We start from the raw sequence: 21,340 nt of genomic DNA on the forward strand, positions 1-21,340 counted from the left end.
CCGCAGGGGGCGCGGCCGAGGTTCGCGCGCGCCGCCCGCCCTTTTTGTCCCACGCGCGGCGCCGTCGCCCTCTCTCGCCGCCCCCCTCCGCGCACCCGCCTCTTTCTCCTCCAAGATGGCGGCGGCCGGCGGCGGCCCCGTGCGGCTGCGGCTGCTCTTCGACTACCCGCCGCCGGGCAGCCCGGGCTGCGCGCTGTGCTGGCTGCTGCTGGAGCCCAGCCAGGTGCGCCTCGTCACCGACCTCGCCAGCCTCATCCGCCACAGGTTCGGCTTCAGCCGGCGGGCCCGCCTCAGCCTCTTCCTGGAGGGGGCGCTGCTGCCCCCCACCGAGAGCGCCCGCCTCGTGCGGGACAACGACTCGCTCCGGTACGGCGGGGGCTGCGGGGGCGGGGCGGGGCTGGGCCGGGCCCGGCCCGGCCGCCGGCAGGAGGGGGGCTCCTCGGGGCCCTCGGACTGCGCGGCACCGGCGGAGAGGGGTGTTCCCTAGCAGGCTTGAAACGCGGCCCGCCGCCGCGGGACACGGACGGGGCCTGTCGGTGCTCTCCCCGGGGAACCGGAGAGGCGCCCTCGGGCCCTTCCCGCGGCTGCCCGTGGCCCGGCGGCTCCCTGGGGAGGGTGGAGCGGGAGCCGGCTGCTCGCGGACACCGTTCCCCAAAGCCCGCGGTGCCTGAGAGGCCCCAGGATGTCTGAAAGGGGCTGGAGAGAGCCAGGGGCTTGGCGATCTCCTCATGGATGGAAGGAGAGCGCTGCCTCCGTCCCCCGGTGCTCCCGCCACCTGCCCTGAGCACCTGCGCCGCCGTGAGCGGGTCTGTTTAAAGAGACCTTGCAGCACCCGTGCCCTCAGGTAAGGGCTCAGGCCGTGAGCCTTGGTTTAGGAGAGCGACCCGTGCTGTGGCGACGGGTTTCTGAACTGTCCTGAAGTTCTGAACTGAACTTTCTGAACAGGTGGAGCATCCCCACTCCCAAAAGACAACCTTACCTGAGCTGCTAACATGTAGGAAAAAGGTGTTAGTTATGCTGAACAGTGGCTTTTGTTTGTTTGTTTTTTTCACAGAGTAAAATTGGAAGAGATAGTCGCAGATGATTATGAAGAGATAGATGATGGCTTCTCTTATATACCAAAAGAAGATAAAAAAAGGCGTAGACAAAAGCAGGAAGAGGAAGAATTCTCTAGAAATGAAGAAGACAGGCATAAAAGGGAAAAGAAAAAGAATAAACATAATCCTGAGTATTCCTCTTGTAGGGAGGAGACCTCTGTAGATGTTTGTGACTCTCAGAAAAGGTACAAGAAAAGAAAGGAAGAAGTTAGTGGAAGAAATAGACTCATAGAAGGTAAGGAAGAGAGCTCTACTGACCAATCTAAAAAGCTTAAAAAAATTGAGAGGGAGAAACAGTTGGCAACAAAAAAGAAGGATGAAAAGCAGACAAAGGTTGCTGCAGCAAAGATGGCTTTAGAACAGGCAAATGAGAGCTTTTCTCTAAATTCTGGTAAAAGTAACACCAAAAAGATCACAACACAGTCCAGAAAAGAGAGGGTGGGAGCTTCAGATTCTTCCAGCACATCGTCTGACAGTGACAGCAGTGAATTAAGCATAAAGCAAAATAAATCTTCCCATAAACCTGTAGTGGCAACACTTCCCAAAAACAAATCCCAAGCTGCTGCAAATTCTGATGTGAAAACTGTTGTTTCTAATAAAGTGACTGTAAAGTCTAATGCTGAAAATTCCACTAAGACTGCAATTAGTAAAAATGCTAAAAAATCCAAGTCCTCTAGTTCAGATTCTGACTCAAGTACAGAGGATGAGAAGGTGGCAACAGCACAAGTCAGTACTGCAAAGGAAAAGTCACTGCCTAGCAACATGGCAGCTGTAAAAACCAGTACCACCAAGGCTCCCAAAGCAAAGACCTCCTCTTCAGAGTCTGAGAGTTCAGATTCAGAAACACTTGTTATTAAAAAACCTGCAGCAAATGCTGGACTGAGTAATTCCATAGTAAGAAACTGTACTAAACAGTTGCCAGCCAGTATTCAAGGACCACTTGCCAGCCCAGGTCGTGGAAGGGGGCGTGGAAGTGGAACAGGAGAGGATAACTTCTGGAGAGGACCTAGGGGCCGTGGGTTTCGTGGGATGATGAGGGGCCAAGGCCGTGGGAGAGGAGCAAACCCTGGCTTCTTCTATAACTACAGCAGTGAAGGCCAGAAACAGAGGCAGTTAAATGAAGCTGCGACAAACACTTCTGTTCTTGTCCAGGTGAGTGACTTACGCAGTCATAGGTCACCTTTCTCTTGCAGCTTTAACTATACAAAAAGTGTATAGAATGAGAATAATTTATAAAAGCAGGAATAGATTAGTAGGATAAAGGTTGATCTTAACTTAGTAAATCTGGTATTTACTGTATTTCCATTTAGCAGCCTGAGGAAGTGTTTATGAAACAATACTTGAGTGATTGTATTATAGATCTCAAAACAAAGCACTTGGATATGTACCTTACTCTTCTCAGAATGTCTTACAATCCATACAGCATAAACATTGTCTTCTGTTTTTATTAATGCAGTAATTAAATCAATGGGTTTACTGTTTGTTTCACAGAATCCCGTGGAAGTCCCCAAGAGAGACTATAGTGTGTTACCTCTTCTAGCTGCCCCACCACAAGTGGGAGAAAGAATTGCCTTTAAGGTAAAGAACTTGGGAGATACTGAATGTTAGCGGGCTAAAATTGTTTCATTTGGGCCACTGTAAGTTTTGCAGGACACGCTACAGATAGCGTAGTCCTGACAACCAAAAGCTTACACCAAAGAACTTAATCTTACATTGTTCTGGGACCGTTGTCCTAGAAGTGTAAGAGTTAGGAAGTAGTCTTCATCCTATTATTTGTTTTTTTAAAAAAATTTTGTTGTAAACTTAAGCAGATGGTTCAGCACCTAAAACGTCTTGTGTCTCATGTTTGTAGGCATCTCTGAAAGCGTTCACTCCTCTCTTGCTATCTTTCTAACCTAATAGTTTCCCATACAACAGAAACTGTTACAGTTTCTGTTGCTGGCTCTAAAAAATTATTTTGTAAAGTCTGACTGATTTTTACAAACATTTGGAGCATGTGCATAAGTTAAATGCATTTGTTTAGACTTCCTATATTTGTATAACACCAAGAAATGTCTCTGCTGTCATTTCAGCGTGAATTTCCATGTACATTTATACAATGACTCTTAGCTAGCACACAAGTCAGTTCACAAATAATAGAATTTTCTGGTTGCACCTTCACAAAGTCTCTCTCTCTACCATGGGCATATTTTCAAGGTTTATGTTTAAATAAGAATGCTGGAAAGAAGCATGTTACCCCTCTCTTTCCAACATGCAAGGAAAGTCAGCATTAAAATTAGATGCTATAAAAAGAAGAAAAAAATTCTCTATGTTGTTATTTCTCTCTATAGCTTTTCTACAGTATTACTTCAAATCTTACCATGCAAATAATTACACTTCACTGCACAATAAAAAAAGTAAATGAAAATGAAATCACTGCAGTTGAGGAGACTGGGATCCATCTCCCTGATCTCCTCTCACAGCCTGACCTGAACGTAAATCCTTTGGAGCAGTGAGTCCTGGAAGAGTACCTGGGACTGTGGTAGGCATCAGGATCCAGGAGTGGAAGACTTGGTTCTTGCACTTTCCTCTTGCTGAAGAAACCGTGTCTGGGTATAGGTGTCATCATCAAGGATCAGGAAAAGTTGTCATTTATTTGTATTTCTTTCAACAGCGCTTGGAACTAACTGAAAATTACAGTCCTGAAGTTTCAGACTATAAGGTACTGTTTTTCTTTCCTCCCTTAATTCACTCACAAAACTATTATAGGTGAGGTAAGGCTTAAATATTTTGAGGTTGTGCAATATTTTTCTTCTTGTCCACTTGACTCCGCAGGCTATTCCTGGTGCAGCAGTAAAAATGAAAACTCTAGAACCCAAAGCTAATTGAAAATTTGAAAGGTGTAGCAGTTACTTTAAAAAAAACAAAACACAAGCATTATTAATGATCATTAATATTTTAGAGGTGACAAAAAATGCAGACCTTCAAGTAGAAAAATGTAGCTGTATTCAAGTCTACTGCTGTTTGAAGTCAAGGCAAATTCTTGAAACTCACGCAAGTAAAATTTTGTAGCCACTTCAAATAACTTGCTTTCTGGATAAGTACTGATTTAAACTACAAGGATGGTGACAATTAATAACTTCGGTTTATTGATGCCAGTAACTGCAGATTGCTGAGCTTTAATACTTTTCAGATTTTATACATAGAGAAAAAATTGACAGATATACTTCTTAACTGTGATCAAGTACCACGGTGGCTGTAATATGGAATAGTTATCCAGTGCTGAAGTAGATCTTGTCTGATTCTTTTCTTGTTGCTTTATGAAGGAGGGGAAAATAATCAGTTGGAATGCTGATAAAAAACAGATCGAGCTTGAGATCCTTTCGTCGTCAGCAGGACAGTGTACGTACTGTGGGACACCAAATGCTTGTTGTCATGTGCGTTACTTGGAAAACAGCTAGTATGAGGCACATTTCATGTTTCAGGAGTATTTCCAATTTCTTTGGGTTCCTTCTCAACACACCCCTCCCCTCCTCACTCCCTCTCCAAAAAATCTATTTAAATGGAGAAATTCTAACACTTGCTAGTGGTATTGAAGATGCTCATAGGTATTTACAAAGTAAAATTTGTCCAGTCAGTATGAGGAGTCAGTAACTCATCTCTACTATGGTTTCATTTCCTGAAAAAAGTAAAATTATTATATGGAATTACAGAGGAAAATTTTAGATCATAATGCCGTTCTTTTGTGACGTCAGTGAAGCCACTGTCTTCAGTGGATGTGGAACTGAGCCCTTGCAATGACAAAGTGCATTTCAGACACCTGAAACTATGAGTGTCTCTGAAACTGAATGTAGATACTGCAGTTGCCATGTAAGCCAGAATTAATGAATCACTGTCATATGAGCATTTTTCTCAAATTTAGGCAGCTTATTGTTGATTTAACTTTTTCATGCATATAGTTATATTAGATGATTACCTTAATTTTGGTGTGTAGTAGTCAGTTCTACCTCAGATTTTTTTGTTAAAATTTTGAACCCAAACACCCACCTCAAAAAAAACCCCTGGTTTTGACTAGCTTTCTAAATATGGTAAACATTTAAACCTTTTTGCTTATAGTTAATGGAGTTGTTTGTTTGTTTTTAAGTTGCTAAAGAGCCAGGGAAATTCGATCTGGTTTACCAGTCTGCAGATGGAGCAGAACTGATAGAGTATGCTGTTCCTCAGGATACCAAGGTATGTGGGTGTCCTCTTTTGAAGCGTGTTACAAGTTTTGCATAGCTGAGACATGCCCTGCTTTATTTATGACTCCATTGATCTCAGTGAGATTCCCTTTATAATAATGCATCTGATTAAAATAAATGAAAGCAAAAATAATTGTTCCTTCCTAGCAAGAATGTGCATGATTGCAAGATAAGAATCACTTCTTGCATGTTATTCAATTAACTAGATTCAAAACCAGTCATCAAACTGTGTAACTTTTTGTTTTGGCTAATAAAATAAACAATATCCTGTCTAGGTAGAGGATCAGTTCTTAAAAGGTTGTTCATTCCATGCACTGGTTTTCTTACCTGCATCTTTCCTTGCCCAGGATGTCAGGCAGGTTGAGGGTCATTAAGAAGATCGATGAATCACAGGAAGGATCTGTGATCTCTGTTCAGTAGAGCTGTTCAAGTCTAGACAAAGCATAATGTGGGAGAAATTGCATCTGCCTGTATAGCTTGTACATGCTAAGTATTGTCTGTATCTTGTTTTCAGATAACTGAAAGTTGGGATGCACTGATAGAGCCAAGACTGATTGTTGAGCCTCCAGTTAACGGATCCAACACTGAAAATGGAACAATCTAAGATGTGACAAATGTAAATAATTGTACGGACTTGTTTTGTGAAATGCTGCCTTCTAGTTCTGAGGGCAGCAGATGCACTGGTGGATATTTTTAATAAATGGTTTTAAAAAGAAACTATGCCAAAAGAAAAATAAATGCTTTTTTCTTAGTATATGTTTTTATGTAATACAGGAATACTTTGTTCATTATAGGAAGTCTTTAATATAGATCTGTGGGGGGTTTTTTTTTTAATAGAAGCTTAATAACAATTTTTATATCCTACTGCTGCAAGCTGCAGAACTGGAATGATTTGATTAAAAAAGCTAAAATATGACCTTGTACTGTCAGTAACTCCATTGAAATGTCTGGGTTTGGCTAGAGCTTTATAACTGCTGTAAGGATAATTAAAAACAACATTTAAAAATGAAATATAAATATTGTTGTAGTGCACATCTCTTCCTCTACAGCTGCAGAGCATGGTACAAATGCCATGACCTTGGAGTTATTTACAGGGTTCACCTGAACATGTCAAGAAAAGCTTGTGGATTTCAAGCTTCTGTAATTCTGAGAGGCAGATAAATAGTACTGTCAATGGTAACTGGTAACTGTCAACGTTGCCTAGAACGAGGGGAGTATAACATGAATCCCTGGCAAAATTATGTCCCAGTGTGTTAATCTGTCTAGGCTCTGGAAACTGTTTTGTTTGTTTGTTTTAAAGCAACCCCTCTTGCCCTTTAAGTGCTGAAGTTTCTGTGCTGACTTTCTTCTTTCCTTCCTAATAGAATGGGTCACCAGGTGGCAGCAATGTGCTTCGCTGACATCTCTGCTAATTATTAGCATTGAGGTAGCACCTTGTACCCACGTAGTGCTTGCATCTTGGCAAGTCTTACAGTTTAAGATAACCCCTGTCCCGGGTAGTTGACTCTTAAACAGAAGACATGAAAAAAAAACCAATCCCTAGATACAAGCAAACACCTGAAAAATTGTACATCATGGTTTAGCTAACATGTACTCTTGACTAGTGCTTGATTACATAAAAATATTGCACACCTTTGCATTATCCCTATTAAAATGTCTTGTTTATGAAGGAATCATTTTTATATGAGTAAAACTAATTTGTGTCTTGTGGTTCTCTTTAGTTACGATTATTTTATGTTAAAATTTGTTTTTTAGAAACGGAAAGTTGGATTCATGCATGGATATTCTTGCAAACTGGACAAAAAGAAAATTCCAGACAACTCTAGCACAGTCATGCTGAGACAGCTGGGATTAATGGAAAGATTTTTTCTAAAGGAGATTGTTAATTTTGAATTCTTATAAAATTGCAAAAGTTAACACAAGTATTTCACAGCATTTTAGAGCAGGATTCACCTCTTGTTCCATTGCCTACAGTGCCTTTTGTCTGCAAATTAAAAGGATACAGAGTCCCTCTGGCTGTGATGAATAGATGATGGTTGAAAACAAATATACCCCAGAGAGAGGATGTTTTGAAGATAAAATCTTGAGTTTTATTTACCCATTGTTATCAAGTTTGGGTGAAACTACTGTTTCAATGCACAATTTAAATCAAACCAAGTAAATGCAGCCTGACAGAGCTGGCTGACTGCCCTTCCTATCACACCCATACACCTTCTCTTGACAGAGCCACACAGGAGGTTCCTCATACCAGGGGAGCCGGGGCAGGGCTGGGGCACTAAATGGGTAAGAAATGTGGAATAGGACAATGTGCACATGAATCCCAGAGGGATCTGGTGACGCTCTGAACAACCCCTTTTTGTTTGCTTTCTGTCCCTGGAGTTTTGAGGGCTCTTGCAAGCCCCTTTGCTGGAGCAGCCCCAGCTGCCAGTCATGGGGGCTCCTTGCCACCCTCCTCTATGCAATTTAGCATTATGGGTTTGTTCAAAAATTCTGTTACAATTTTTTAACAAATTCTAGTCTCATGACTCAAAATGTGAGGGTGTGTTTGAGCTAGCAAGCTACAGTCGCACATGTAGGCCTACAGACACGGTGAGCGCCTGCAGCCAGAGGCTGGCAGCCGGAAGCTGCTGAACAGATATTAGACACCTAAAAGTTCGCTGCTGTGACTACAGACCTTGCAAAAATCACATTGAGTAGGTGTCAGCTCTTTAGGAATTTGGGATTATTTATAATTTTGATGGGAAAATTGCACCTACTTAAACCACTTTGAATATTAAATGCAAAAAAGTCAAAGAGTATCAGAACACCCATCTCAATGTTTGCTCAGCCACCTGTACACGAGGAACAATTCATCCTGCTGTGCTTCTGACTTCCTGCTCAGACTCTGAGTGCCACTTTGAATCCACAATATCTGGGCAAAGGGTTAGATTTAGTTCAGAACCACATGAAGAAGTTCTCAAGTAATTGCAAGGAAGCAAAGAGAGTAGTAACTTGAGTAGCTATTTAAATGATAAAATTCTTCAATTTTTTAATGTTAAACATTATTGGTTTTTAGACAACAGGAGTGGCTGGGCTTACTCAAAAACAGAATTTCAAGCCCTCTTTGACAATGGAGAACTTAAATTGCTCATCTGAGCTGTAAACATCCCGTGTTCTCCTCCAGAAGCAAAAGCTACAACTGTGAGGATGTATATTTACCCTTTATATTTGCACACCTTTGTCTGCATCAGCAGACACCAGATGAATGCTGCAGAAAATGCAGAGAAGGTGCTGAGTCTTTGAAAGATGACAGTGGCTTAGTCCAGATAAGTCCATGAAGAAGTGTTTTGTTCACCTACAGAAAAATAAGAAATGTAAACATTAACAGCTGCTCTTTGGTCCCACCTCTGGTAACACACACAACGCAGCTCTGTAAGGACGTTCCTTTGCAGTCACTGTCAACCACCACCGCCCAGGTCCCCTCTGACAGCAGTTACGAAGCCCTGATCTGCATATCCTGACAAGGCTGTAAATCAGTGGAGCCATGCCCATCTCTTAGAAACTGCCACCCTCAAGCAGATTATGTACTTGACCCTTGAACTTTCGCTCCCCTGTCAAAGCCACGGCAGCTCTGAATGCCTCCTGTCATCCTTCCTGCACCATTACTAAGCAGTGAATCAGAGCCCCTGACACACGACTCCTCCGTAGTTCATCCTGAAGGAGTATTACGAGACTGGCACAGACATGGAGGTAGAAGTCAACCTTATCTGTATAATGCAGGTTTACAATGACTGTTGAGATTTAATTTAGTCTTCCAAAATAACTGGGTTTCTTTTCCTTCAAAGCACTAATTATAACAGACAAACCACCACTGCCTCTTTTGAGTGCTTTATACGATTCTTGAACATTTTCTGAAGTCTCTGAGGACTAATGCCAACACAGAAACCTCACAATTGCTTGCTAATACTTTTTTTAACAACATTAAAAGCAGCATCAGTTCTCCACACTAGGTGTCCTTTGGCCACTCCAAATGCAGTCGAGAGCAGACGGCTTCTTCCGCTGCAGACCACTGGGCTGTTTAAATTCTTGGGAGGGGGTCACAGACTTCGTGCCAGGCTGCTCCATTTCTACCATGCTGCCAGTGTCAGTGGGGAAGTACGGAGGGCACCGAGGAAGTCCCTGGGACGCCAGCAGACAGGGCAGAAGAGGGGACAGGAAGAGGCCACTGGAAGAATTTGGAGTCAAATTAGTTAAGACAGGAGCATCAAGTTAGTTAAGACAGGAGCAGTTGCAGCATCCAATGTTTCTGTTAGAAACAGTGATTATTCACCAGTTAGACTGAGGGAAAAAAAGAAAATTTGAGGAAGTATCTTCTGTTGAGATGGCTTCCACATTGACAGTGCAGTAACCTGTGTGCTTGAAAAACACTGGATCCACACCAGCTCATTTGATTTTCAACAGCCAGGTTAAGCGTAGCTCCGAGGAAGGCAGCCGGGGCTGGCGGCAGCTCGGCCCTGTGCACGGCGGCAGTCGGGGTTCGCACGTTTGCTTGGCCTCGGGCACACACCTGCGGGCGGCGGCGACCGAGGCAGGCAGCTGCCAGACCGGGCTGGTGTCTGGAGCTCGCTTTCCGCCCAGTTTTGGGACGGGAGCGGGGCAGCCGGGGGGCCGCGCTCCCCGCCGCGGTGGGGCTGGCAGCGCGGGTGGGCGCTCGCATCCGAAACGATTCGCTTCGGTTTAGAAACCGAACCCGAGACCTCCCGGGCACAGCGGCTGCGATGCGTGCGGCTGCACCGGCCCCCCCCCGGCTCGGGACCGGCGGCGGGACGGGGGCACCGCGGGGCCGTCCCGCCTCCCCGCCCGGGTCACGGCAGCCGCCCTCGCGCCGGCACCCACCCACGGCCCCGCGCGCGAACGGCGGCGGAGCTGCTGCCCCGGGGAAGGCGGCTCCGGGGGGAGCGGGCGGCCGCGCCCGGAGCCTCCCCGCCCCGGCTCGCCCCCGCAGCCGGGGCTGCCCGGCCCGGCCCGGGCCAGAGGCGCCGCAGCCGCCGCCCCGCACGCGGGCGGGTCCCGGGGCTGCCGCCCCTCCCGCCGGGGCGGGGACGGGGCGCGTAGATTCCCGGAAAGCCCCAGCCCGAGTTTCGGTTTTGGAGTCTCGGGGCAGCGGCAGCCGGGGAGATGGCGGCGCTGGCCCGGTCGTCGTCGGAGCTGGGCCTGGCGGCGCTGGAGGAGGAACTGACCTGCTCCATCTGCCTCTGCCTCTTCAGCAGCCCCGTGACGGTGCCCTGCGGGCACAACTTCTGCGCCTCCTGCCTGGAGCTCTCCTGGGCCGGGCTCTCGGGGAACTTCAGCTGCCCGCAGTGCCGGGCCACCTTCGCGGGCCGCCCGCAGCTGCAGAAGAACACGGTGCTGTGCCGGGTGGTGGAGCAGCTCCAGGGCTGCGCCGGGGCCGGGGCCGAGGAGGCGGCGGCGGCGGCGGGGGGGGGGTGCGGGGCGGAGGCGGCTCCCGTCTACTGTGACAGCTGCCAGCAGGCGCCCGCCGTGCAGACCTGCCTGACCTGCACCGCCTCCTTCTGCCCCGAGCACCTGCGGCCGCACCAGGACAGCCCCGCCTTCCGCGACCACCAGCTCTGCCCGCCCCTGCGCGACCTGCAGCAGCGCAAGTGCCCGCAGCACAACAAGCTCTTCGAGTTCTTCTGCAGCCAGCACGGGAGCTGCATCTGCTCCCTCTGCCTCCTCGGGCACAAGCTGTGTCCCACCAGCCCCCTGCAGCTGGCCAAAGCCAACGCCGAGGTAAGCGGCCGGAGCAGGCGGGGCGGCCGGCTCTGCCCGGGGCTGGGGCACCCCGGAGCTCCGCTCCGCTCCCCCGGGGCCTGGTGGGTCCCTGGGTGCTGGGGTCGTGGGCTGTGGAGTGCCGGGGGGAGGCTGGACCGAGACGTGGACCGCAGATCTTGTGCCTGGCCTTGGCAAACTCTTACCCACGTGCACTCCAATGTGCGCTCGAGCACATCTTCAGAGTTGTTCCTTGCATTTTCCTTCTCTCTCCAAGATTGTGCTCCAAGGGTCTGGGAAGGCACTATCGCGGGCTTGATAGCCAGCTGCTGTCTTGAGCTGGGCTGACCGGTGAGGCCTCCCGCCTCTGCGGGTGTCGCCCCCAACTCCAAACCTCCTCTGCTTCTCACTGCAGGGGGTTTGCTGCGTGGCCTCACCGCAGGCTGACCGAGGGACTGTAGACAGACATTGCTCTGTGTATGTTCGTACGACGCAAAGAATTATAAAAGTGGCCTAGGGAGAGCTCTAGCACGTAGATAAAAGCCAGGAGCGGGTTCTCCATGGAGTGGAAGGGAAGGAAACCTGGCCTTCGTATCTTACAGCGCAGCTGAAAATCAGAGGGCAGATGAGTAAAGCATGCTTGAAAAGTTTAGGTGGCCAAAATCCCATATGTTCGGCAAGCATGTATACCGATTACCCTCAGAAGTCCTCCCTGATTTATCTTAGCAGCATCTTGAACTAAAGGAATAGGTAATTCACATCTGAGCAACAAAATTCTCAATTAAAAATGAGAGGGGTGAACAGTAGCGTTAACCTAGTGCCCAAAGTCCAACCTGAGAGCTAACGCAAAGTTTATTCTTAGCACTGGGAACTGCTGTGCTGATGAAAGCACTCAGCCCTTATCAAAAGAGTGAGCAGCATGCATCTTGCTGGTGGGAGAGGTGGAGCTGCTGGGAGGGTGCTGGCTCCACAAGCCACACACGTGCAGGAGAGGATTTTTACATCCTGTAAGGTTTAAGGAGCAGTAGGTTTTAAATTGATAGTACTAAATGCTTACAGAGGTTATTTAAAGCTTTCTGTAAATACAATTCTTACTCCAGTAAGCATGACCCAACTGAGAGCAGACATGGCAACTGCTTTTCTGAAATACTTTCTGATCTCTTCTGTTGCAGTCGGCGCTGAAGAAGAGACTGCTAGAGCTGTGTAATCAGAGTGAGAGAGCTGCTCGAGCGCTGAACACTGTGAAAACAAACCAAAGCCAAGCTGCTGTAAGTAACTCTTCAAAATGCTGTCGAGTTGCTTGGCATACGCTGGCCACTGCATGTTGTTGATGCTTGTACTATTGTGACAATGGCTGTAGTATTGAGATTGCATTGGCAGGAGAAGACGTTATTGGGAAGGAACAGAAAAGAGATGTTTTGGCAGAGCCAGGCAGCTCCGTAGGAGATGGGAATAACCCAACCACCATGACACATCCAACCCATAACAGGGCTTAAACCTGTCCTTTCCTGTTGCACCAGAAAGTGCTTATCTGTGCAGCCCAAGCTAAGGGATTGGTGAGCTGCAATGGCTGCACCAGTGCAGGAAGTTGGGATGGCTCTTCCCCATAAATTACCACAACTAATCCTTGCTCTTAGCTGATGATCGGGGTTGCTGTCTGTGCCAATGGCTGGATCGGGTACATCTCACTTGTACCATCCTTTCTGAACCAACTGGTAGAGACCAAGAAGCTGAAAAGCCACCGGGGCAGCATGTCTGCGCTCCTCTGGAACATCTCTTGGAGGATCAGAAATTACTTTGTATTAACCAGAGATGCCACATCTCGGAGGCAGAAACAGCTACAGCTGTGCAAGCGGGTGTGCAGTGTCCAAGCTCGCAGTGGCACAGCCCTGTCCCAGTGCTGGTAACCACTAGATGGCACGGCTAGCCTGGCCTCTGCCCGGCAGCCCCCCGCAACAGGGATCTGGAGACCGAGCATTGTCCTAATTTCTTGGGAGTAAATGAGTTCTCTTTCTAAACTACATGGAAATACATAGCTTTTCTATTGCCTGTTTCAAGTAATTGAAGGCTTCGTGTTCCTCAAAGGCTTGTAGTAGTAGTAAGCAGTACTTTGTCCACAAACTGTTATTTTGAAACCAGTGTCTGTCCGTTCTTGTCTGCTCCAGGAGACAGCTTCCAGAAAGAAAGAATTGATCAGAAGTGAGTTTACAGAAATTAAAGCTTTAGTTGAAGAAAGAGAAAACCAGGCCTTAAAAGTAATTGCAGATGAAGAAAAAAGAGTTTGCAATAAGTTTGATTATGTTTATGGTGTTCTGGGAAGTAAGAAGAATGAAATTCAGTCTCTCAGAGATCAGATTGAGATGGCACTGACTGAAGTTGATGACATTCTGTTTTTGAAGGTAATATGTCCTTTAGATGCAATTCAAATTCTTTGTGTTTCTAAAATGCAGAATCACGAAAACCTGCTGTGGTAGTCCTGCTCTCCAGACACTTTCAGTCAAATGATAATCCACTCATGTGCAAGAACCTGCTACAAAAGGATGTACTGCTAAGTACACAAATATCAATGAAAGAGTGCTGAAATGAAGTGGTGTCTGGTAACTCCCCCCAGTTCAGCCTCTGCCGCAAGTGGAGGGGCCAGCGAGTGAGAGAATTCATCTCCATGAGGTGTTGCAGCTCCATGCCGTGACACTGTCTAGTAGATCTTTCTCACTGCTTCAGATATCAGTTGAGAATTAATGCACATGGGTTACTGCTGAAATTTTGCCATGGGTCGTGTCTGACTGTAGCCTTTGCTCGTTTGAATTTGAGATGAATGCACAAACCCAACCCCATTTAAAGTAACTTGGTTGTATTTTTCTATGTCTGCTACACATGGTCTGCATGAGATCTTCTATTTCTCATTTCAGAGAGCAGCAGCACTGCAACGAATGTCAACAAAAGAGGCTTTCGTCCCTGTAATTGAAATGGACCAAAACTTGATACATTCCGCTTATCAGTCTGCCATTAACCTTAAAGATATTGTGAAACTTTCAGTGACTCAGTGTAGGGAGAAAAGGGCAGAAGGTACTGTATCACTGGGAGAATTGGCATTTTCTGCCTTGGCTTTGAGCTCAAATGAGGCATCTTCCCCTCCAATCCAAATATCATTTAAAAAAAAAAAGTAGTGCAGCAAATACCATTGGTTAATATAAATTGTCTTCCAACTTCTGTGGTCCTCCATTTCCAAACAAAAATGCTACAGTCTGGGCTAAACTAGGAGAAAATGTGTGCCAGTGTCTCTTTACTTTTATCTATACTTGGATAAGCTGAGTATCGTGATACTATGCCCTTCTGGCACAGCTCAGCCTTTATTCCTTACAGTAATTTATGTTTTTATTACGTAGCAGGGTTGGATGCAGTTAGGATGTGGATTTGAGGGGAAACATAAAATGCTTTTGAGTGATAGGACTATGGTTACCCAACTGTAAAGGTGCTGATTGATTGTGTATGTGTTGTAGAACAAAGCCCTGCTTACCAGGTTAAGCAAAAGTATCTTTTGGACTGGGGCATGGGTATCTTCTATGCAGTTTCCATCTCTGCCAAGTATCACTTAAGTTCTATTCACATGACTGAAAAATAAGATTGAAAAATGTCCTTGCTCATGCATTACTATTCCTGGCAATACAAACCGTAATGTAAAATATTGTCATTGCAGCAAAACCTGGGAAAGCTAAGCCCGCTCCAGTGACTCCTGTAAACAAAGCCTTTGTTGTGAAAAAGCCTCCGGGACCACGTAAGTACTAAAGAACGTCATCCTCTCCTAACTATGGTTTTACCATTAAATAAGAATTGAAGCAGTTACCCAAGAGCTGTTTGCTCTGGCGGTGATGCAGTGATTATCTGTAGTGAGCACTTTGGCATGGGAAAGGGAGGGTGTTTTGGGCTATTTAGTGATGGATGCCTTGTGAGCTGTAAAGCAGCAAACTGCCCAGATACGGTGGTGCACTGGCCTTGCACCTGGAGTGGTGTCAGTGCAGGCTGTAAAGCAAAGCAGAGCCTCCCGCCCTCTGGTTTTTGCAGATTTTTTTTTCACTTGTACTAAACATCTGTTGGCTTGTTTGATGGATTTATATATATTGAATCCTGCTTATGAGCTGTTTGTGTTCTGTTTTGCCCTCCCCCTCCCCCCCACCCCCCCAAGAGCATAGCCACAAAGAGAAAACCCTTCACCAGACTCAAACCACTTTGCAGGTGGAGGCAGATACCAGTAAGTGGTGATTAATAGCAGCCTTACTCAAACATTTTGCTGGCCATGTCTTGCTTAGAGCCTAAGGCTGGGAGACAGTCTTTGTGGCAGGTTATACTGAGGCCTTTCAGTGTTGTTTTGTCCAGATACTGGTATTAATGTGGCACTCTAGCCTGTTTGGAAGATCTTCTATATTATCTTTTTGAAATAAATCCAAGTGTTAAGAAACTACTTCTGTTACTTCCACTGAGCTCTTGACACATGGTCCTTTCCATTCACAAGTCCTGGGTGTGGAGCACTCAACGGGGTCTGTTGTGGATTGCTGGAGTTGAATGAACTTGTAGCTCTTGTTGCTGCACTAGAAGATGTGTTGTAAAAAGAAAAGGAATAGTCTACGTGCCTCATGGGAACAGGCTTATTACCACTTCCCCTAACACCCTGCATCCTGGAGTAGAGATGAAGCTCCTTCCAGGCTTATGACCCTGTGAAATAGGAAGCAAATAGTACATTGTGCTTCATGTGTAGCTTTCCAGTATGGATGTATTTGTACATGGCTTCAACGTGCTGGACTGTCAGCATGTTGTCTTCTTCAGAAGAGCCATGATGATGGCATTAGAGGTGGCATAGTCTATCAATGGCTTTACAGTCTCAGTAGAACTCACAGTTCACTTTTTTTTTTTCCCCCCTCCAGAAGAGAAAAAGAAACCTGCTAAAGTTGGTGAGTCCAAACTTTCAGCATACTGATTCTAATTTTCATTGACTGCTCTTAAAAAGATAAGTAGATGGTCACTAGTGTTGGTGTATTAAGCAAAAGTTCAGCTCTTGCTCTGAGAAGGCTCTTACCCGTCACTGTGAAGGTGATCAAGCACTGAATGAGGTTGCCCAGAGACAACAGGGGATTTTCAAAACTTGACAAGACTGTGAGTGACCTGAGCTAATATTGAAGTTAACTCTGTGTGGAGCAGGAGGCTAAACCAGATAACCTCTAGAGGTCCACTCCAACCTGAGGCTGTCTGTGGCTGTGTGTTAAGCATGCGGGGTTTCTTCCCAACTGGCCTAACTCTCTTTTCTTCTGTCGACACAGCACCAACCACAGGAACGCTAAATCCTGTAGCTGTCGTTTCAACTAAAGAGCTTATTGAAAGCTTTCTGACGAAATCCAGAGAGGAGCTTTTGCAGTGTAAGACACCTGACGTTACAATACTTAAAGATGAACTTTCTGCACTTATTGCACTGGTGTTATGTGCCCTCTGTAGTTATCTGACAAAAATACTTTTGAGGGGGGTTAGTTAGCTTAGTAGGTTATCAACTAGTTGTTACAAATGAAGGAAATTTTTGGAGGAAAAGGGGGCAGGAGGTTTCTAAGTGGTTCTTTTACCAGATGAATCAAATTTATCTTCAGTATTCATGTATCTTTACAAAGGTAAATTAAATTTTCTCAGTAATGGCTTTGGTTTCCCCTCAAATGACTGCATTAGGGTAGCCTAGAAATACAATGTAACGCAGTGGATTTTTCTTTGAAATGAAACACGGGCTTTTATGCAAGCCCATGATGGCTTGCTTAAGATGCTATACCAGATGGTATACAATACGGTATACCTTTCACTGCCAGATCAGCAATCCCTTTCTTCTGCCAGCTTATATTTGGGTGGTGAAACAATCCCATGGGGATGTAGGAAGGAAGGAAACTTGCCCTCCATTTACCTGCTGTGTAACACAGAGCTGCAGTTGAACCCAGCAGCTATTACTGTGGCCCTAAGAACTGCCTGCCTTGTGGAGGAGAGCAGAGCAGGGAGATAAATACACATAGGAACACATGCCTAGGCAGAACGGTATAAATAAAAGTGCTTTGCTCTTCAGTACCTTCAAACGATTCATGTCATTGCAGATGCTGCTAACATCACACTGGATTACAACACAGCTCATAACAAAGTGATTCTGTCTGAGAGGTATACCAGGATGTCTGTCTCGGACACCCCCCTGAATTATAACCACCACCCCCAGCGCTTCACCGATTGTTCCCAAGTGCTGGGGTTCCAGTGCTTCAAGAGAGGCATCCACTACTGGGAGGTGGACCTGCAGCAGCACAACTTCTGTGGCATTGGCATCTGCTACGGCAGCATGGACCGGCAGGGGCCAGAGAGCCGCCTGGGGAGGAACAGCAGTTCTTGGTGTATTGAGTGGTTTAATGCCAAAATATCATCCTGGCATAATGATGTTGAAAAGTCCTTACCCAATGTGAAGGCTACCAAGATTGGTGTGCTGCTCCACTGCGAGGGAGGGTTTGTGATTTTCATGGCTGTTGGGGAGAAGCATAACTTGATCTATAAATTTAAAACCCAGTTTACTGAAGCCTTGTACCCTGCCTTCTGGTTATTTTCCAGTGGCACTGTTCTCTCTCTCTGCCAATTGAAATAGTAAGGTCTGGTATCTTAATTTAGTTCGCCTAAGTACTTACATGCAGATAATCAGTCCTGCAGCAACTCTTTGTATGTCTTAGTCTAAGAAGCCTCAAAGATTGTTTGTTTGAAATGAAAATTAGTAGCTCTTTTAAGCAGTTTGGGAAATCTGCTGATTCTTTGGTCTGAATTGCTAAAGCCTTTAGATTGTGATTTAGTAAAATGTTGATGATAGTTAAAACTATGATGAGGTTTTGCAAAGACCTTGATTATCCTTCTAAAAGCAAAGTTATGATACAAACCATTGTTAAATGTCTTCAGTAGCCACTGTGGCTTCTGTGGTTTGCTGTAAAGGATCCCCAGAATTAATTTTTAGGTCTAAATGTGTTTCACAGGTAGCAATAACCCCTTTGAGAAAGAAACGGGAAGAATTCCTTGACAAAATCTGGTTCCAGGCTTTGAGGTAGGTCTCAGCATTGCCTTTTTCTCTATACACAGACTGTTGTCCATAGTCAGGACTTGGAATATATGTGTTCTCAGTCTATGACTCCGTGAGATGGTACAGAATGAACTATTAAAATCAGTAAGTTCAGGTCTTATGACAGTAAGTTATAAAAGCCAGTATGACAAATCTCATTAGAATGGAAATGCAGAGACTCTTAGAGTTGATGGATAAGAAATGGTGTCAGAATCACCAGGAAATAAATGACATTGACTCAGAGACTGGGAATACGCCAGAGCGTCTTCAGGAAGACATCCTGTAGAGCAGTAGTGTGCGCCCTGTAATAATACAGTTTGTGGGATGAAGCATTCTGTCTCATATTCTGATCCAGAACGTGCTTCACATCTTCACAGTGAATGCTCTTCAGTGGGTTTTTCTTGTGCGCTGAGTTCAGGGAGTGCATTTTTGGCTTGCATAGGGAGCATAAATGTGTTATTCACTTAAAGCAGGGTCTGCCATCATAAAGCTTTTCCTCTTTGTGAGGCAGGATGTTCTCTGCTGGTGTATCTTTAGTTGTTCAGGTTGTAGAAACTGGATTTCCTACACGTTATCGGGACTCTGATTTGAGGAGTCTCAAGACAGTGTGCACAGTACATAAAAAAATGCTGCTTCCTCTCTGCATGAAGCCTGCAGGCAGGAAGGTGAGTCTTTTGAAACATACAGGGAATTAGCACAAAGGAGAATATACTTCTATTCCCACTGGAATGGATTTTTAATTCTCATGGTGTTCTTTGCTTTGGGTTGTGGTATGTCTTCAGAAGTCCTTGCCACGTACAGAGGAATCTGTACTACTGCATTTCTCAGTTACAACTTTAAAACAATCAGTAGGCATTCAAGGTATTTGGATCTCATGGTTATTGGGCCTGTATCTTGTTGATGCCTCTGGACTTACCATGCTAGCTCTTATTTCTTGCGGTAACCCATGAAGAACAGAGAAGCTCACACGAGAGACTTCCTGGACTTCGATTTGTAAAACTCCTCCTTATAGGACCTGGTGAAATAAACCACAAAGCTACTGCTGGCAGTTTAGAAGGGAATTGTTAGAAGGCTCAAAGGAACCTCTATGACTACATGTCACATTAGCCAAAGTGCTTTAGAGAGAGACTTGCAGGAATTCAGACTTGGTGTCTCTATTTGTACTTGGTTTGTAAAGTCTTAGTACTTTGTCAAGGATAGCATAGGTGTAATAAGACTTTCCCATTTCTTTGGCCAGAATAGGACATGGAATCAATGGTGGACCTAAAAGTGTCATGGCTGTCTCTGGAGTAGTTGTATTATCTCAAGGGTCTCAGCTTTCCAAAGCACAGCCAGCACTAAAACTACCAAAGCAAGCAAAACACTTCAAAAGGTGCAGAAGGAGGATGTGTCCTGCTAGGAGCCAACAATGAATGGCAAACACCCTCCCCCCCCCAGGCACTTCCAGTTTTTCAGCTGTGAGGGACAAGAGCAGTTTCCTCTGAGAAATCCTGTCCCTTTAGCTGCAACGCAGGGCTGCAGATCCATTCCGTAGGGTGCTGAAGGAGTACTCTGTCCCCTTGTTCATGGGGAAAAAAAGTGTTCCGGTGGTTTGTGCAGTGGAGAAAGTCCACATTTTCTATTGCTTGCTTCTTGACTTCAAAGGGGTGTCAATATTAACCTTTAAGTCTATGGGCTTCTTTAGCCATAGTCTGGTGTGATACTCAAGCAAAGTAAAGAAGAGCTTTTATTCTGCCATGTTGGACAAGGTGGGATTCTTTAAATGTGACATTGGTGTATGACCAACAGTATATAACACTTAAGGTGTTCTGGATTACCACAGGCAGTGAAATAAGCCTGCCACTGGAGTCCTGGTTCTCTTTTTTGTTTGTTTTCTTCTGTGAATGACTAGAAATGATAGAATGAGTTTCTGTTAATTTGGAATGAAATGAGAAATGCATAATTGAATTGCTGTACTTCTGAAAACTGTTATTTTTTGTTAGCTTCAGATATCTTGGATATATCGAAACAGTGGAGTGATATAACATTAGAAAAAAACATTAGTTACAGCATGATAAATAATGGTTCAAAACCCTCTTCAACACAATTGAAGTGTTTTTACTTGGCCAGTAACTATCAAAGCTGTACTGGTTTTAAACAAAATGTAGATACAAGCATGTGTTTTAATTATACTTCTCTTTTTAATACTGTAAAGAATCAAACTTACCCAGTCTAGAAAAAGAACTAATTCTGGTGTTAATAAAGCCATGAGGATGTGGAATGATTTGCATATTAATGTACAAGTGAGAGTAAATGGAGAAACACTGGCCCACTGAAAATACACTTATCTGTTTAAATTTAATCTTCAGTGAAACATCATAAAATACTGCCATTAGAAAAATGAAGTTATGTAATTATAAACCTGTTGTTTGTACTGATATATCAGCCATGTACTCCAGTATGTATACTGTATGTTATTCCATATAGCTGTGTCAGCTAGACATCCCTGTCAGGGCAATAGACATAGATTTTATGCCATCTGTCTTATGACTGTGCCTGTAACTGTTTTAGAAGTTGACTGTTGTTGATCTTTTCAGCTGTAACATGAATGAATTGTGATATTTTGAATTCAATAAATATTCATGGTAAACCCTAACTCTAAATGTTTTGTTCTGTGCTCAAAGTTGAAACAAGCAGTAAGGAAGGCAGAAATAAAGATGCTATAGCGTACAAATAACAGGTCTTTTACTGAGTTATACAAGAACTGGGGAAGAGAGAAAAGGAGAGCTGCATAGGCTGTGGCATCCTCTGGACTGTCAAATGCCATCCTAAGCTATCTATCTCCTTCACCTGAGCTGTGCACCCTTTACCAGTAACGCTGCATCCTAGCTGAGGATGAGGGGAACATCCTATCCAGTGAATGAAACTGGAGACCTTTTTGGGAAAGCAAAAACATGGTCATCAGCTGGAGGAAGATGAACAACTAAGGACTCGGTATGTGCAATGGGATTGCTAAAAAAGCCTTAGGTGATGTCCAGCACCTGCCAGCTTAAGTTACAGCTGGAAGCAGCAATGGGTGGTGATTCCTAATACTACTCAGTGAAATCAAACTAAAGGGTGTATGGTTTGCAAGCTGCTGCCTCCCCATGTGGACAGGGGAAAGCAGCTCAACAGGGAGCTGCTCTGGT

At 45.1% G+C, this 21,340-nt stretch overlaps 2 protein-coding genes and 1 long non-coding RNA gene across 7 annotated transcripts; 2 read left to right on the forward strand and 1 right to left on the reverse strand.

The window, feature by feature from the left end:
* The first annotated feature begins 102 nt into the window (after nucleotides 1-102).
* Nucleotides 103-6,992, forward strand: COIL (coilin). Of its 2 annotated transcripts, none has more exons than XM_072881347.1 (7): nucleotides 103-366; nucleotides 1,055-2,249; nucleotides 2,589-2,675; nucleotides 3,751-3,798; nucleotides 4,403-4,478; nucleotides 5,221-5,309; nucleotides 5,832-6,992. In XM_072881347.1, exons 1-7 carry the CDS (start codon nucleotides 116-118, stop codon nucleotides 5,919-5,921), a joined length of 1,836 nt encoding a protein of 611 aa, XP_072737448.1. In that variant the 5' UTR covers nucleotides 103-115; the 3' UTR covers nucleotides 5,922-6,992. The 2 variants fall into 2 exon arrangements, with proteins under 2 accessions (XP_072737448.1, XP_072737449.1); XM_072881348.1 differs by lacking the exon at nucleotides 103-366 and adding an exon at nucleotides 426-844.
* LOC140660454 (uncharacterized) lies at nucleotides 2,491-10,673 on the reverse strand. Of its 2 annotated transcripts, none has more exons than XR_012045412.1 (4): nucleotides 10,537-10,673; nucleotides 8,533-8,651; nucleotides 5,645-5,749; nucleotides 2,491-4,485 (listed from the first exon to the last, which is right to left on the reverse strand). It is a non-coding gene; the product is annotated as an uncharacterized lncRNA (long non-coding RNA). The 2 variants fall into 2 exon arrangements; XR_012045411.1 differs by having other exon boundaries at nucleotides 8,516-8,651.
* On the forward strand, nucleotides 10,281-20,808 carry TRIM25 (tripartite motif containing 25). Of its 3 annotated transcripts, XR_012045409.1 has the most exons (10): nucleotides 10,281-11,089; nucleotides 12,241-12,336; nucleotides 13,234-13,467; nucleotides 13,978-14,134; nucleotides 14,766-14,843; nucleotides 15,252-15,317; nucleotides 15,988-16,014; nucleotides 16,381-16,476; nucleotides 17,185-18,158; nucleotides 19,411-20,808. XR_012045409.1 is itself a non-coding variant. In XM_072881342.1 (9 exons), the coding sequence occupies exons 1-9, from the start codon at nucleotides 10,475-10,477 to the stop codon at nucleotides 17,712-17,714; spliced, it is 1,899 nt and encodes a 632-aa protein (XP_072737443.1). In that variant the 5' UTR covers nucleotides 10,281-10,474; the 3' UTR covers nucleotides 17,715-20,808. The 3 variants fall into 3 exon arrangements, 2 of the variants coding, with proteins under 2 accessions (XP_072737443.1, XP_072737444.1); XM_072881342.1 differs by having other exon boundaries at nucleotides 17,185-20,808; XM_072881343.1 differs by lacking the exon at nucleotides 15,252-15,317 and having other exon boundaries at nucleotides 10,282-11,089; nucleotides 17,185-20,808.
* Nucleotides 20,809-21,340: the final 532 nt, after the last annotated feature.

This window comes from Ciconia boyciana, chromosome 16, assembly GCF_034638445.1.
Source record: "Ciconia boyciana chromosome 16, ASM3463844v1, whole genome shotgun sequence".
Classification (NCBI taxonomy): Eukaryota; Metazoa; Chordata; class Aves; order Ciconiiformes; family Ciconiidae; genus Ciconia; species Ciconia boyciana.

Bases quoted from the DNA above. Each gene is read 5' to 3' on its own strand.
- COIL (XM_072881347.1), top strand. From the start codon at position 116: ATGGCGGCGGCCGGCGGCGGCCCCGTGCGGCTGCGGCTGCTCTTCGAC. The intron at 367-1,054 runs GTACGGCGGGGG...TTTTTTTCACAG, and splicing joins CGGGACAACGACTCGCTCCG to AGTAAAATTGGAAGAGATAG. The intron at 5,310-5,831 runs GTATGTGGGTGT...TCTTGTTTTCAG, and splicing joins CTGTTCCTCAGGATACCAAG to ATAACTGAAAGTTGGGATGC.
- TRIM25 (XM_072881342.1), top strand. From the start codon at position 10,475: ATGGCGGCGCTGGCCCGGTCGTCGTCGGAGCTGGGCCTGGCGGCGCTG. The intron at 14,135-14,765 runs GTACTGTATCAC...TTGTCATTGCAG, and splicing joins TAGGGAGAAAAGGGCAGAAG to CAAAACCTGGGAAAGCTAAG. The intron at 14,844-15,251 runs GTAAGTACTAAA...CACCCCCCCAAG, and splicing joins GAAAAAGCCTCCGGGACCAC to AGCATAGCCACAAAGAGAAA.